Here is a 17,327-nt window from a genome sequence, read left to right as displayed (position 1 = left end):
CTTCAGCACGAGCGCAGCCACTCGGGTTGAGGGGGAGTTCTTCCTCGATGTCAGAACAGTGGTGGAAGCGGAAACGGTGGTTCTTACAGTGCTCCACACCTTGCAGCTGCTCCAGGAGGAAAATGACAGCGTCGTGGACGACACCAAAGACGCGCGGCCCACTGACCAAGCCCAGAGGAAGCTGCTTCAGGTGGAAGCCTGCTCGTGCTTCGAGGACGCTGTCGATCACTGCACGCCACGCAACTGCAGGAGAAAGTGATGTAATACTGAATACTTTTACACACCTAAAAGCTGTGGGACAGAAATACATTAAAAGGAACAAATGCTGTTTTAAATGCATTAAAATACAGCTTCCTTGCTTGGGATCTTTCTGTGTGGAGTCTGCATGCCCATGTGGCCCTGACGAGCTGGTGACTCTTCCAGAGTGTACCCTGATGTTCACCCGTTGACAGCTGGGAGATGATGAATGAATGAATGAGGTAAAACAAACGCTACTTACCCTCTATGCTGTTGGCTTTAACACTGAAGCCATCCTCACTGGTGATTTCGAAGCGCAGGTGGGGCTGGTTCATGTACGTCCTCTTCTTGTGTTTAGGTGCAGCTGCATCATCCTCCGAGCTAAAACCTGGAACATTGAGTGCATTTATGTTGGTGTTCAGTATTTGAAGGAATGTTTTTTTTTTTTTATTTGAGTTTTAGTCACAAACCTGAATAAGGGCCCCACTCGGTCAGATCTCCATGGCGAGCACTGACCCACATGTGTGTCATTCCCTCACGGACTGGTGCACTGGAACACGGACTATCACACCGAGACGATCTGAGCAGGGAAAATAAATGATCTATAGATTAATTACTGGACATCAATTACTCAATTACTAAATAAGTGTTAATGGGCATCTAAAAAAGAAAACTCCTCAGAGACGACAGAATAAAACATGTCAAACACATCGTAGAACATGGGAATAATGATAGGGCTAATTGATGAGGCAGATCCTTCAGCCCACTCTCTTCTTAAATATTAACATGATTTACAAACATCTGGGATCCTCCAATCTGCCCCAGGCAGACATAATAGATGTTCCACATGTGCTGACCTGGGGGGTGAAGGGGAGGGCGGGAGCAGCAATTCTGTGCAGCTCGGGTGCGGATGAATTTTGTTTTTGAGGACCGAGGACATCCTTCATTGTTGCAGATTTCATTTTCACAACACTTGTTCTGGAGGGGAAAAAATAACAGATTTAGTAAATATTTTGGCAGCTTCATGCACTGATGTTTAACTTTGCAGAATTTCCAATGTCTGCTAGTGTATAAAGGATAATACGATAATACGAGTGTCATTTTAGCTTATTCTACAGATCTGGTTGGCTGCTGAGGTCAAAGTCTAATTATGTGAAATAATTAGCTGCTTCGGCATGTTTGTTTTATAGTATAATAATAAACGATGAAACCTACCTGAAATCCTTCTCCTCATCCGGCTCATATGGCACGTCCCTCAAGAAGTCCATCTTAGATCTCTTCCTGGATGGTCTGTGAGAGGCTGATGACCTTCTCTTAATGCACACTTGAGGGCCGGACGCAGCAGCTGGATTCGGTGGCAGGTTGTCATCGGCCACATGGACAGCAGCCCTGGGACACTCAGAATCCGCCACCTCAGACGAATCTGGGCACTCTACGTTCCGAACCAGGGACGGTCTCTGCTGTCTGGCCTTCAAGCCTCTGGGGTAATTTAAGATAATGGGCTTTGTCTTTGTGGTGTTATGGTGTGAAGCCATGGCTGTGTCAATAATGGACTGAGACACGCTTTTGTCAAGGTTGGAAAAGCTGCTGACGGCAACTGTCGGTGCACTGACGGGGACCTGAATCTGACGGAGCGGGAGGCACGGTGTGTTTCACAGGCACCACCCTGACAATGATTTTGTTACGAGTTGTTGGCGTATGATTCCCAGCAGGAGGGACGTTTGTCACTGAGGGGCTGGAGTGACTCTTTACCGTCACACGAGGGAGAGAGCGCTGCAGAGTGTTGTTGCTGTGAAGAATCTTGGCGATTTGACTGATTTTGTTGTACGCAGGTGAACTTGTACTCAGCTGCTGGTACGTGTTGGATCGTGGGTCTTTGACCAGGACTTGACCTTGACGGTTTGACCAGCAGGACCTGAGGGGCGGCGGCTGGAGTCGGGGGAGAGTCTGTGTTAAGCTGCAGCAGCCTGATTCGGAACCAACAGCTGTGACTGCGAGCCTGCCAAACGAATGGCGATGGGTTTGACCCGTGTGGCACCAGTGTTAATGGGTAAAGCCTTCAGTCCATTGATTATAATGGGGGAGGTGACTGGGCGTGGAACTGCCGAAAAAGTTGCAGCACCAGCGGAAACATTTTGAGTTTGGGATGGTTGAGAGGGCAAAATCAATTTGGGTTTGATCTGCTGAGGTTGTCTTTGTGGCGGAAAAACAATTTTAAGGTTGGAGGAGTGACCTTTTGCCTTCAAAACTACATTCTTTGTTGGCGATAGGAGGGATTTGGGTGTTTGAAGCTCCCGGGAAATAGTCTGGATCAGTCAAATCATCTTTAAAGCCTTCAACAGAGTCAGTTGAGGACGTGTCATCTTTATTGTCTTCATCGTTGTTTGGGTACACTATAGCGCCATCTTCAGTCGAGACAAAATATCCTGTAGAGGAATCCAATAATACGTTCTGAGATGTTTCCAAAGGATTCCGAACTTGTTCATTATGAACTGGCAGATTAAAGTTTGAGCTTAAACCTTCTCCAATGCCAGATGGTGGTGTATTTTCCTGCAACATCGTCTCAGCCGTACCTTGTTGCTCTGTTGACACAGTGTAAATAGATTCCAGTCTCTTGAGAGCGACTGTCAGCTGTTTAGTAGGTGTACTGTGGTTTGTGTGAGCCTCAGACTCTACACCTTCTGGGTAATGATCTTTACTGTCACCCGCATCGCTTTCATCGCTCTCCGATCCACCGTCTGCCCCGTCCAACTGTGAGATGGACTGTGTTGACGACAATCCGGAGACTTCTGTACTGCTAGCTGCCTCGCACACCACTGTCCGTTTGTGTTTGAAATAATGGCTGGAGTCCTCCTCCCCTTCCGAGTCCTTCTCCTGCATTTCCACATCTTGCACGACACCTTCTACCTCCCCCCGCTCGCCCTGTGCTCCACAGTTGAGAACCACGTTCTCAGTGAGCAGTGTCTCGTCGAATTCGAGCTTAGCGTTTAAGACGGAGGCCACTGCCACCTCTGTGTCTGTGTCAAACACAGTGTAGGGCAGCTCCTGGGACATCAGGTGGGCCACTTCCTCCTCCAGGTTATCAGGGGCCAGTGAGATCCCATTGGTTGTAGCCACTGCCGCGTCCTCTGTCTCTGATGAAGCCAAGAAGTCTTGGGGAACCTCAGTGGAGACCGGAGTGGTTATTCTAAAGCTCTGCCTTCCTCTAGGAGACTGAGTGAAGGAACCTTGTCGAGGTGAAAGCCCTGCAGTAATGCTGGAGTTAGATCGAGGAGGGGAGCTCCAGACAGGTGACGCTGAGTTTTGCCGTGACAGAGGCGGCGACCCTGATCCTAAATGTGACGATCTTGGAGGGGAGCCAAACAGGGTGCATCTTGAGTGGATGGTTCCACCAGAGCGGAGGGTCATCGGGACTGATGGGTCACTGTCGGTTGGGAGGAGCTGCAGCGGCTCCTGGATGACAGCCTGCGAGGTCGATGGGTGTCCTCCAAGTCCCGCAGTGTAAGGATGGGATGTGATTTGGGAAGGGCTGACCCTGAAATAAAACGCAAAAGGCAACAATAGTGATTTCTGGAGTTTAATTCAATACCGCAGCAAAAAATCGTACTCTAAGATAAAAGCTTTGACAAATGTGAGCGGCAACAAAAACACTTTATTCTAGTCAGTCTTTACCTGGCGATGGGAGAGGTCTGGATAATCCCCCTGCTGGTCGCCTGGTCTGTGCGAAGCCAAGACTTTTGGAGCATGGGGTATTGTGCTTAGAGTTGGGTGATGGGGTGGCAGATGTAACTGGGCTGGATGAAACACTTGAATGATCTGCTGACTCCAGATCTGGCAACAACACAAGGTTAAGCACAAAGCCAGGTTAATAAAGACCAGTGTACTACTAATGTACTATTTTGCATTAACAGCAATAAATAACATTTGCAGCAACATATCAAATGCTTTTCAAACATAAATCAATCTTTGATTTTCAGAACTCTTCAGTGTTAGTTAAGAATACACACTGTGGTCTTTACCGACAAGTCGATTATTGTTTCTTCACCGGCTCCAGATTAGCATCTCTAGTGTTTAAATGGAACAGTAGGTAGACATCCATGAGTGCCTGCTCACCTCTGAGGAGGTTGGGACTGTGGACTATGGTGTGATTCTGGCCTTGGTCCCATCTTGGATCTTGTTCCTCACCAGGGAGAGGTGTGCTCACTTCTGTTACCTTGCAAATGTACTTACAACGTCTGCGCGGATCCACAGTGCTCCAGTACAACCGAGAGCATCTACATAACAAACAGGACACATGAGGGTTCATAATAAGACATATTAATGCACATCTCAATGTCCCTGAAATATTAGAATTCAGAAAAGTAAGCAGGATAGGCATAAAAAAAGAAGAAAATTACGCATGATTGCCCAAATTACCAACATAAGGCTTTAGTAATAGGGATGACAACTTACTGATAGCCAACAGGATATAACATTTTTCCATTTGATGAAAGTTCTGACAACACACCAAGTTTCTGGATCTGCAGAGACCCTAGGAGAGGCAGCAAGAGGAGACTGTCAGCAGGCTGGGAGCAGTACGACATTAGGAGAATAATTCATGTCCTTGTGCAGACACATTCTGTCCGAGGAGCTGCAGTAGTTGATCACTCACAAAAGACAAACCAAAGATATTCTTACCAATGGTCATGTGTATGGATTCTGGCTCAAGGCCTGTGAGGAACTTTCTTCTGAGAGTGATCCCCTCAAAGTCCACATATACCCGCCGAGAGACTTGAAACTCTTCCCCAGAAACCTTCAGACAGGAATTCATCAATCACAACTTATAAATACTTAAAAAAAAGTCACTTAAACAAGTGTGTATTTCACTACTAGGGAAGCTCAGAAACCTAGAGAAGTGCAGAAGAATACTGTCCCCACCTTTGCACCAACCAGCTCCCTGTGCTTGTAGCAGTAGACCTTCCTGTCCTGCTGGAACACACACAGTTGGGCTCGAGCGCACATGAAGTGGAAATTACTCTGGCAGGTGGAAAGACAGCAGCCCACGGTAGCTCCGGACTGCCCACAACGGTCACAGCGCTGGAGAGTGACAAAGGAAAGAATGCACCGTTCATAGCTCAACATCTGAACACATCTTGCATGCATTGCTCTACTTGAAAATTTTCAACTCTCAGCTAAAACAAACCGTACCATAACATCACTTTGGCATTTACTTACCAGGTGGCGCCCCCTAGAGACTGCACTGTGTACTTGTAGGAGAGCACTATTCTCCTCATACACCTCAGCTGACCACAGGCAGCAGTTAATATGTGCCCACTCATTCTGCCCCAAGTACAACAACCGACCTGAGTCCTATCAAGTTTGAAAAGAAGGAAAAGACCAGTTCAGGGAAGTGTGTTTTAAGACAACATTTAGTAGTTCCTGCCTCAACGTGGTAAGCTTCTGCCACATTTCATGATAATATCTGAAATACAACTAAACTCACACTGGGAGCAGAGTCCCCATATTGTTGGCACAAGGCGCACTGCCGCAGATCTCTTGTTTCCATATCGCTTTTCACACCTGTGTGGGAGATATAACGTAACCATGAGATAGCATATCTAATGTAAGCACGTTGTTGTTCCCAGCAAGGAATGAACCAGTGTTATTGGTCCAGTGATTCAGAATAAAAAAAAAAATCACATTCGTCAGCACACATGACATAGAACAGGACAACACTTTCTGTACCATAAGAATGAAGTGGGAGGCTGTGCGATGACTTGTGTGTAGTGACTGACGCTAGCAGAGAGGCGGTTTCTCCTCCCTGTGGGCCTCTCGGCTCGTTCAGCTGGTATGTCCTTTTCAGCCACTGTGCATAGCTGTGCTCTTTAGATGGTGGAAGGACCGCTTCAGGCAGCATGCCGCTGACGAGTGAAGGATCGGGACAGTTACATTGTAGTGGACCAAAGAGGACAGATGATTGACGATCAACAACTAAGACAGTTTCTCTCCACTGGGCCGACAGAGCTGATAAACAGTGAAAGACTCATGTCTGAATATTAAGGGTGTGAGGAATCATCATTGTACTTTGACAGTGCGGTTGTAGTGGGTTAACGTACCTTGGAAAGTCTTCAGAGAATGAGTTCCACTTTTCTAGATGGTGTCCAGGAAGACAACTGAACACCTGCTGCATCAACTGTCACAAAAAACAGGATTTGAGTCAGAAAACATTACATCGTAACAGAGTCACATGGAAACGGAGGAGGAGGGAGAATTTGAGGAGGGTTTCTAATAATGAATCAAGAGCTCTGGAGAAAAGGAGGTGACGAGAGGGGAGGGAGGATTACTTTGACATAGTAGTCCCTGGCCTGGCTGGTCAGCCTCTGATCCTCTGGGAGAAACTCCTCCTCCTTCAGCCACTTCCTCATCACGGACACAACATCTGCATGGAAAGCTTTCTGAATGGGCGAGAGGAGAAGAACCGAAACGGATGAGAAAATTTGAGTCATAAGCATTCATTACATTTCCTCCACTGAATGTGGGGAAGTGAAGTTAACGCAAACATTACTGAATGCGCTCCACGTACAGGCTCTTCTACATGCCAAGGATTTGAAAAAGGAAGAGCCCAATAGAATCCTGCGCTTTAGGGTGAACAGTACTGCATTCTACTGATTCTATAGAAGTATAAATACACTCACTACTGAGGTGTAGCTGCCTCCTTTAAACTTCTTGTCCATGGCTTGTAGATCACACACTGGTTGCTGCTCCATGACGCACTCCATCTTGTCCGATTCCTGACACTGAAATAGTTTAAATAAGAGGATGTGTGGATGTAAATGACAAGAAACAATAAAAAGCTACTGCAAATCTGAACATATAATATTTGCAACAGTTTTCTTTGTTTATGGAAAATGGTATCATATCCACATCAGAGGTGATGTATCAATAAACATATACATAGACATATTAATAAATGACTACATACAAGTGCATCTAAAAGACTTTAAATATCATGGAAAATTCATTTAACCATATATTTTCTCCATTCATTATATCTGAAGTACTGTACTTTTACTTGAACTTTTTTGCTTTGCTTTTGGTAATTAAACTGGCAGCTAAAAAAAAAGCTTGTGTCAGGTTTCAGTAAACCACCAATTATGCAGTTTAAATGCTACCAATCTCAAATCTGAGATACTGGATTTTTTAATATTTTAGTTTATGTTTAATGAATCTAAAATATGTAAAATGTCACTGTGTGAATTAAATTACTGGAAAAAAGTGTTTCCATGATATGCTAATTTTTTTTAGCTGCAACTGTAAAATATATTTGATAACGTCATAGCTTAATAACTTCATAGAATGATAGCTTCAATTCATTTGAAATGTCTGTTTTAGTTCTCAGCACTGCTTTGAATGGGAACCCTTTCTGCCGCAGTGCTTTGCTAACTCATCTGGTCATTCTTACCCGTTTACAGATAAAAAGATGCTGGGTGATGTCAGAGGAGAGGAGGTTGGTGAGTACTTCCTGCAGACCCACAAAGATCCTGTCCTGCAACTTTTCTCTCAAGCTGACGTGTTCAGGTTGATTCGTGCCACATGGTGAGCAGGTGAAAGTCACCTCTTCTCGTTGGCTTGATAGCAACACAAAAAGCTCATCTGCCACAGAATGTAAAACCAACAAACGTGAATTCATGCTCACCTTAACAGTACAGTACAAATAAACTGCATTCATGTCTATTAAACGGTAATGCCTCATTATTGCTAAAGGATGAAAATGCTCACCTGAAAGTCCTTCACATTTGTAATGAAGCCAGTGGCTACATTTCGAACACTGAATCATCTGAGTGTGTTGGGTGCTGTCCTCGTAGCATTTGTGGCAGACGGTGCAGAAGTGACCTGAGTAAAACAGATGAAAAAAATGACATTTATTTAGGAGGCATACTATCAAAAACTCACAGAATCCAAACCTTGACATGAAAAAATCCTTTAAAAGTCAATTAATAAATCTCAAAAGCCAATGTCTTACTGAGTAGGGAAAAAAAATGGAAGAAAGCTCAGGAAACAAGGGACAGACGTGGTGCATAGACACAGTACACTAACCTGCAGCAGCAAACCACAATCAGATTTATCAGACTATGACTGAAGTCCCACTAAACAACAAAAAATATCTGACCTTTCTTGTAGTGAGAGGTGCAGTCAGGGCAGAGGTCCTGTTCATGGTTCCAGGCCATGTCCCAAGACTTTCCAGGCGTCACACCACAGCTTTTACACCGAATACATGTCATGCAGACCTACACACACACACACACACACTTCAGAGATTAAGATTAAAAAAGCCAAGAAGATTTTCTTCTTGGTGTAGGTGATCTTCTACTACACCTTCTACCACTGAAAATCACTGAAGACTATTAAAGCTGGTACCCAGGGAAGGCTGCAGTTTATGGGCTTTGGGTAAGTTGGTCCCAGGCAGGATGGGTGATAGGAAGTTTGGCATCTTCTGCATTGCAACACAGGCTAGAAAACCACAAAATACAACAGTAATTATAGGTTCATTAGTAACTTGAAGCACATTACATTGTAGGATGCACTGAAATTTGTAAAGGTAGCTTGTGAAAAGAATTCATACATTTTGGCAAGATATGTGCTTCTTCTTTTATCTGTGCAGAAAAGTTTGTATGGGCAAACAAAACAAATCTGATACAGCTATAATCTATCCAAATATATGTAATAAAATGTATAAACGCTAACACTGAACTGACTGACTGTACATGACAATACTCGTGTCGTGTTTCTAAATACCTTTGTGTGCTTGCTTCTACGGCCACACACGTGACAGAATTTGCACCGTCTGCAGCACCAGTTTTCCTTGTTCTCCCTCTCAGGGCGTTCCCCAGGTAAGAGGCAGAAAGTGTGGAAAGGTTCACAGCAAATCTGGCAGTAGATCATCTAATGGCAGCAGGGTTAATTACCGAATTAGAACATAAAAAAAGAAAACACTGAATAATTTAGATCCAATGAAATATGTCATTGTGTGTTGATTTACCTCATGTCGTCCTTTACTGGCACAGAGCAGACAGACCGGTTGTGGTGTGGTCGGGACAGACGTGAGAACACTGAGTCCACCCATGGCCCATACATTCTTGACAGCACAGTCCTCCTGGGAGACAATGTGTATGAACAATCTGCCAGCACTCCAATTTGAGTGAAATATGAATTTCCTTTATCTATTTCAGGCGCTGGCTAGCAATTTTATCTTTTTTTTTTAATTTAAAACAGAGCATGTGTCTGTTTCCAAAGTTGCAAAAAGCTAAAAACCTATGCTCCACATGTTTGTGCCGGGTTCCATTGAATATTCCACACATTGTTATAGTAATTGTAATACAATTCTGCTGCAATATGCATGAGTGAACTGCAAACGAAGACATGCCGTAGATTTAGTCAATAACCTACCTTGAAATCTACTCTGATCTTGTGCTTGTTTTGCAACAGGCCCTTTTGTGGAAAGCCATTAGTTAACCCTGTCAGGGTGTTCACTGACGTGCACTCTGCTGGATTCTGGGAATGAAGGACATAATGTGGGTCAGTTGCTGGAGAGTTTTGCAGAGTGCCCTCCTTCTCTGGCTGATCCCTTTGTGCAGCTGCTTGCTTCTCTTGTGCCGTCTCCTGAAACTTTGCATGTGGTTTGAGAGGCTGACGGAACACACTTTTGTCTTTGTCAGATCTGCCTCTCTCGGGCAAAACATCTAGAGGCTGAACCTCCGACACGGAACGTTCCTGAAAACACAACTTTGCCATAACCTCTGTTGCCGATGGGTGCAGCGGGGACTGGGGGTGCTGTTGGGATGGTGACGATGATGGAGACATACATTCGTGCAACTTCAAGGCCGACTGCACCAAAGACTGGGGCAAACGGTGCAGTCGCAACAGTAAGGATTTCCGTGGATAGTGAGCGTCCGTCATTGCCTGCTGAGACGCTTGAAAGGGGGGTGTGGTGTGTGGTGGCGGTGAACGCGGAAGCCGAGTGACAGACTGAGAAGAACGTGGGCGAGCAAGTGTCACAGTGCGTGGTGAAGGTGAAACAGGGATGTGTGCCGCAGGCTGGGACAGTTTTGGATGTGACTTTGCAATGTAACGATCCAGGCACTGCGGCAACTGCACCGGCAGAGCAGACCGCAGGATAAAATCAGGCAGACGGTATAAGTGAATTTGTAGCTGCTGTTGCAGCTTCGCCAATGGGATCCTGGGTGGGCTGGTGTCAGGCAAAGTGTCTCTGGGCTCCGGCTCCTCTGTGCTCTCGTGTTCCTGTGGAGGAGGGGACTGCCTAAGCCAACCAGCAAGATCCAAAGCTACACTTCTGACAGTGACATGCAGAGGAGGCAACCATCAGCAGCCAGAATGGCAGACAAAAGGAAGAGAAAATCAGGTTAGCTGGATATTAGCAGCACAGGACAGGGGGAAATGCAAATGCTTTCAGGTGCAGTAGCATAAGCGGTGTGATTAGTTAGAAAAGTTATATAACTAAACTGTCATAGCTCATTAGAAAACAGATTTTTCAGCCAAAAGGTTGCGTGACATCCATAATGCAGATGTGTTGTTGCAGCTCAAACTTGGACAAGAGGCGAAAACGACAGCTGTGGAGGTGCGGCTATTTATTCCATGAGAGAACACCTCTCATCAAAACTTGACAGCGATTGTCACAAATCCAAAGATGGCAGAGTTGCAGATATTAAAAGGTATGATATCTAACCTGCAGCCACCATAGAGGTTTGGCATGAAGCAAGAGCAATAAATATATTTGGTCATGTAAATCCAGCTCGCAAGGTAGTGGAACTCAGGCCGGAGAGTTAAAAACATTTTCTCCATTTGGTTGTTTGATCAGAATACGTGATGATGAAGCATGGTGTGCTTTTTAAACCACTTATGACCTTAACCATGACATCTCAATTCCAGACACAGAAGGTTTAGACACACTTTTGTCATTCAACGCAATGAAAAAGTGTATCCAAACGTTTGACTGGTAGTGTATGTAAAGATACAGGTGTTCATTTTGCTCAGAAACAATCAGGATGATGACCCTGTTGTTTCAGCCCGGATCCAAACCTGCCTCAACACCTTCTCAAACTGGATAATGTTGGGTCCTTTCAAAATGTCTAGGGTTATTTTCCAGGCCTGCTGTAGTATTCAGTTCAGCTATGGCGTGCTCTTTTCCAATAAAAGTCAAGTCACATCTGAGCATTGTGACTGACTGACGACCAATTTCACCAACAATGCTGCACCTGTCCCTTTGTACAAAATGGTATCAGAAAGATGAGACTATACCTGCCAGGGTGCAGTCAGGCCTCCACAAACAGTCAAGAGGATCAGCAGAGCATTGTGTCACACCAACCAGACAACAGCATGTGCAAATACACATTCCAATATTCACCAATGGGTGCCTTCTGATGCTCCTTGCACAATGGTCCATGTGACTAGACATATTATCCACCACCTCACTCAGGTGTAAGAAACCCCTCAGTCCCAATTCCTTTCCTTTAAGGCTTCAGAGAGGGAACGACTTACTCGGCTATGAAATGAGTGGTTAATTTTATGTCGCACATTGTGGCCAACAAGTTACTAGACAATTCCTGTTCCTGTCCTCTGTCAAAAATAAAAGTTAACAGGGTATGTTATTGCACCTGCAGCATACAACATAATTCTTGAAGGATTCCCAGACAGAGAAGTAAATTTAATCTTAAATCTGTCTGCAGATAAATTTCACCTCATCTGTGCTTTGCTCTGGACAATAGAACCTGCTAAATCAAGAACTGCAAATGTAGAAATGGCAGATGATGCAAAAACTAGTAAAGTATAAAGCACAACATGAGCACAGCATGTATCCAGTGTGACGATGACTATACACCATGGGTTCCTACCATCATCATGAGCTGGGTTTTGAATCATTGACTTGCATCTCACGGTTTCCTCTGTACCAATGTAATTACAGAATCATTTGGAAATGTTTTACAGTGCATGCAAAGTCATTATAAAGAAGAAACTTAGGAAGGTTAGCAAGGCTGAAATTTATCTTCCATAAGATGTTTGTAGACACAGTTGATTGAACTAAAAATGAGAAGTGATAAATAATACCCGGGTAAATAATTATTTGGAATTAATTGTTGCTGGGTTTTGTCTTAATCATGATTATTCAGGTAGCCAATTGCTTTAAATAAGATTTTGTTTAAGAGGCAGTTGAAAAGACAGAGCACCAGATGGCTCATGAGTAACAACAACAATTTTCCCAAATCTATCCCCCAGGATTAATGAGGTGGTGAAGACGAGAGACGGGTAGAATACTCTGGGCCTTATTACCTTGTGAGCTCGAGGTCGATTCCCAGGTCCTCTGGAAAAAGGACGCCGTTGCTTAATGGCCTCTGGGGGAGGATCACAAGGGAATGGTCCTCCATCTTGAGAGGGAACATCTCCAAAAGAGCATACACACACTCTAAGACACAGTTTTTAATGCAATAGAAGATTTAAAACACCACAATATTAACAACTACAATACTGGTATGTTGAATTACTCCATGAGAAACAGAGTTCTAAAACAAATCTGTATCTGCAAATGAAATGGTGTTAGAGTTAGAAACAAACTGAGGTCGAGTTACCTTGGCTGTCAGCTGAGGCTGAATCAGACTTGAATGTGGCTTCGTTTTCTTGCTCCGACTCTTCTTCAGATTCAGACTTCAGCAGGCTGCTGTAGGATCGTGGTGTGATGTTACGCAGGGATTTTTTCCTTACTATCACCGGCAGAGAGGAGGATGCCTCACGGGACTGTCTGACATCCCAATTCACATCACTTCTTGACACAGCGGCGGGCAATCGCCTTGTATGGGCTGAGAAAAAAAGACCCAACGCGATTAATCACATAAACAAATACCAATCTCATTTTGGTAAACACATCACATTCACTCTATTCAAAGACACATACCTTTGAATTGTCTGACAAAGCGCTCGATCTTTGCCTTCTCAATTCGATCACATTTCCTGTATCTGATGGCAAAAAGAAGAGAGTTGTCAGTATTGTTTTTCCTCCAGTTCGATGGTGCAAATCAAATATGACAAACTGAAAGCTACAGTGGATAATGTGACAGGCATGGTGTGTCTTATATATTAAGTTTTTGATTTGTTGTTGTTAACAGAACATCCTGATGCAAAGCTTACAGCAGTGCCAAAACAAACCGACTGACCAACCCGCCTCTGAAACAGCTTCTTAGGTGTCTTTGACTTCAGGAAAACTTACATGCAACACTGTCTCTTTGTGTTGGGTCCCCCATACTTTGGCTTGTCGAGGCAGTTCATGCACCGAGCGCAGTCCTCATCGATCAGACAGCCTTTGCATGTTCCGCAGCGCCGAGATCGAACACCCCCAGGAGCAAACTGACTCAGTATTTTCCTTTTCCTAAACCTCCTCCTTCCCCTCCTCCTCCGCTGTATGTGCTCCTGAGTGACAACCCACTGAGCCCTGCCTGGATTAGAGAGGTCATCATCATCATCAGCAACATCTGCAAGCAAGAAAGGAGGAAGATTGGCAGAAGAACCACAACATGAAATCTTAAAAGGAAAAGAAAGAAAAAGAAAGAAATTTAGAAATTATGTGAGGGTGACATTTTTAGATGCCGTAATTCACTAAATCAGTCTGCAGAAGACAACAAGTCCAACTGAAACATCACTGAGATATCTGAGCACTTGCCTCCGAAAAGCAAAGCAGCTGCCTGAGCCAATCTACAGCTACGATCAGGTACATTTGGGTGGCTGGTTGAACCATCAGTTTTCATCTTAGAGCAGGACGGCGTGAAGGTTTTGTATTTGACCAGCACTCCCAAATCCACAGTGGCAATGACCGACCTACACCAGTGGGAGGCAGCAGTGCACTACAGTGTCTCCTCCATCCATTTTTCACAGTCCACATTACAGTCTGTACTTGTTTTCACTCATTTGTGACTTTCAAACGCAGCCAATTTACAATCTCCATGAAACCAAGTACAGTTCAAATGTGTTCCTGCTGCACCTGCTCTACCTGGGGTACAACTCTTGTGACTTGTGTGGAGGCTGTGAAGCTGTACTGGAGCACTACCTTTGTACTTCTGACCAAATTAATACTCTTGTCTTTGTTCCCTGAACAAAAAACTTATTAAAGTGCACTGAAATATTTAGGCTTCATTTCAATTATGTAAGCAGTTTTTTTCTCCAGGTAATTGATTTAATAACTACATTTTTTAAATGATATATAAACATGTTGCTACACTGTGATATAGATTTGAGACTATGCCGCCCAGATGTACGGTCTGATGTTAAGTTCCCAGGATGTCTTCATTAGGAAACAAAACTTCAGGGCAGTGAGTCCATTTGTCAAACAGCGCTTTCTCACCTCATACTGAGTGATGCTCACTTGACCAGTGTTGGGTAAAGCTTTCCAACAGCAGAGGCTAATCTGTGTGTGACAAAAGATATTTTTGCTGGAAAATATTTTTACTTACAACTACATTGAGCTAACAAAGCAGAGTTTTGCTCAGCAGCTGTAGAATCTGTCTATAAAGTAATAAAATGGGTGCTTGTTTAGATTTTTATGAGAGTCCGCAGATACTGAAAACACGTTTTAAAAATTAGCTGTTGTATAATTTTGTTCTAATAAATCAGCAGAGCGGTTTTGCCAAGCAGATGAAATAGTTTAGATAACCTGCTAGAATGCCTTGATGCACTCATGTGGACCTGTTCGCTGGACATTACTGTGAATGATGCGTTTATCCTGGGTGATCAGATAAAATCATTTATTGGTCCTTAATGGGAGACTGGCTAACAGTACATCAGCCGGGGTTGCATTTCTTTTATACAAGCAACAGTGAGTCTGCTTCAATTGGGATTCTTCCTTTGTGTCCTAATAGGATCACAGCCATATCTAAGCAGAGAGGTGTGGACGACTGACCATGAAACACACGTTTAAAAGGTTTGTATCCTTCACGTCATCTGAAACCCCTCTACCTTCCTTCTTGTATTTAGTGTTGGTTCACACAAGAGCAGCACTGGAATTTTCAAACAATGCTTGAATGCCATTTACCATTATATAAAAGAAAAAGCACATGTTGCCAGTGCAAAGCTGGACTTTGCACATAAACCAGTGGGGAAACATGTCTGTTCACCCTGGTCTAGTAAAGCACTGTTGCATGCTATTTGAAAACACACACAGACAGACAGTACCTTCCACTGTGGGGGAGAAGGTGATGCCCTCTCTCTCATGAAGTGGCAGGGCACTGAGTCGAGGAATATCATCGGGCACCAGTGCACGGGGCTGCCCCAAAGCTACGGCTGCTGCCCTACAGACATGCTTGATCCTTGGACCACCCAGCGGCTGCTCCTGCACACAAACATGAGAGGAAGACGATGTCAACAAAGCAACAGAAACAGTCACACAAATCGACGTTGGAATCAATATGTCATTCATAATCTGCCTGAGCCCCCACTGTAATAACAGTAGACAACTGTCTACTACACAGAAATGATTGCATTTTCCTCCAAATGTTGACCAGCTGTTGTTTGTTGGTTATGGATGAGCTCCTCCAAAGCACACGAGAAGTGCATTAATAGGAAACTAAGGAAATCACAACAATATTTATGGGTATTTACAACAAATATAGATGTGACAATAATTTACATGAAGATTTTAATAATAAAAAAGACAAGCCTTACCTGAGGGCTCAGTTGTTTAAGGGGCAGGCTGACTCTCCTTTTACTTCTTCCACTCACTGTAACATGTGATTCTGATCCTAAGCCCAGCTGCACAAAACACATGCTTAAGTTCACGTTTATTCGCCAAAATAATTAGTGAAGTACTGACAAAGGTTTAGGATGGGAAGTGTGTTAGTTCCATGTTATGTTAAATATCTATTTGTAGGCAGGAATATTGTCCTTTTCACACAACTGTTACCTGTGACAACTTGAACTGCTTTTGCTGATCGATCTTAATGAGCTGAACTTTTGCTTTCTTCAAAAGGTGGAGCATCCTCTTATTAGCTCCACTGAGACCAATCCGATGGCTGGGCCCGCTGCCTTCTGATGACTCCGGACCATCTCCAGCTGTGTGTCGTATTTCATCTGCACCAGACACCATGAATCAAACAACTGTTAGATGCAGTACAATAAAATGTTAAAATAAAAAACAAAACAAAGAACTACGCATCGCAGTGATCATTGAATTAAATTTCTTTTTTTCCCCTCAAACTAGAGGTGCCCTCCCTCTAGTCTAGTCTTGTCTGGGGAATAAAGTTTTTCTGATTCAGGTTCTGCGCTTTAAATTAAAATGGTCCGATGAAAATGTTAATGTATCATGACAGGAATCCCTCATGTATAGACATTCAAGGAAACTACAGAGTGTGAACTTTGAATTCCAGCTGGTGGAGAATGTATTGTACTTGCTATGATTATCTTCATCGATCTAGAATAGGATGTCAGTTTGGATTGTTTGATGAGCATTATGTATTATCCACATGTCATTTGTCTGGTTTATGATGATAAAACTAAAACATTTCATTCATTCATTCATTCATTCATTGTGTATGTATGTGTCATGTAATGCATGACAAGCACTGTTGGAGAGCATACAACAAGTTTCTTTGCAGACGAAACAACAAAGTTCCACCATGTTGTCCATTAACATAGAACCTCTGAATATTCCAGGAGCCACTGTTGGCAGCAGACAATTCCAAATATATGACAAGACATTACTTACTGCTATTGGCTGTGTCCACTGGCGGTGCACAGGTAGGTTCACTCACGTCGTTGTTGACCACCACAGCTAGTTTCCTCACAACCCCAGGGGAGTCCATCTCCTCCATCACAAGCTTTGATCTCCGCCTCTTCCTGACCTGAGAAGTCAAACTGGTGTCCTGTGCATCATCCCCCTGAGTGTCCAGGTTCTCTTTCTTTTTTTCTGCCAGCTTCAAGGTCAGCTTTTTGAGGTTCTTGTAAATCTCTACGTGGCTGGTGGCTGGACTGGGCTGTGGTGAGAACTTTGAGAGAACAGATGGGCTTTTCAACCATGGATAGAGAGTCGCTGTCCGACTCCAACGACTTGCCATCGC

General features: G+C 44.0%; 1 protein-coding gene across 1 annotated transcript; it reads right to left on the bottom strand.

Annotated features, from left to right (window-relative positions):
• Nucleotides 1–7: 7 nt before the first annotated feature.
• Nucleotides 8–17,324, bottom strand: LOC144739474 (histone-lysine N-methyltransferase 2B-like; the record flags this gene model as incomplete). The annotated part of the gene is made up of 28 exons (XM_078622423.1): nucleotides 16,976–17,324; nucleotides 16,175–16,341; nucleotides 15,448–15,604; nucleotides 12,858–13,085; nucleotides 12,562–12,694; nucleotides 9,664–10,534; nucleotides 9,257–9,370; nucleotides 9,013–9,159; nucleotides 8,635–8,727; nucleotides 8,387–8,504; nucleotides 7,996–8,109; nucleotides 7,679–7,869; nucleotides 6,912–7,013; nucleotides 6,561–6,671; nucleotides 6,333–6,409; nucleotides 6,018–6,137; nucleotides 5,720–5,786; nucleotides 5,452–5,586; nucleotides 5,155–5,313; nucleotides 4,915–5,029; nucleotides 4,690–4,768; nucleotides 4,351–4,511; nucleotides 2,811–3,371; nucleotides 2,217–2,338; nucleotides 1,453–1,862; nucleotides 708–787; nucleotides 500–625; nucleotides 8–243 (listed from the first exon to the last, which is right to left on the bottom strand). Coding segments are annotated over exons 1-28 (5,343 nt in total), but the record flags the coding sequence as incomplete, so codon positions are not given.
• Nucleotides 17,325–17,327: the final 3 nt, after the last annotated feature.

This window comes from Lampetra planeri, unplaced genomic scaffold (assembly GCF_965212315.1).
Source record: "Lampetra planeri unplaced genomic scaffold, kcLamPlan1.2.h2 scaffold_1518, whole genome shotgun sequence".
NCBI lineage: Eukaryota > Metazoa > Chordata > Hyperoartia > Petromyzontiformes > Petromyzontidae > Lampetra > Lampetra planeri.
This window is presented reverse-complemented; position numbering and strand designations above follow the sequence as displayed.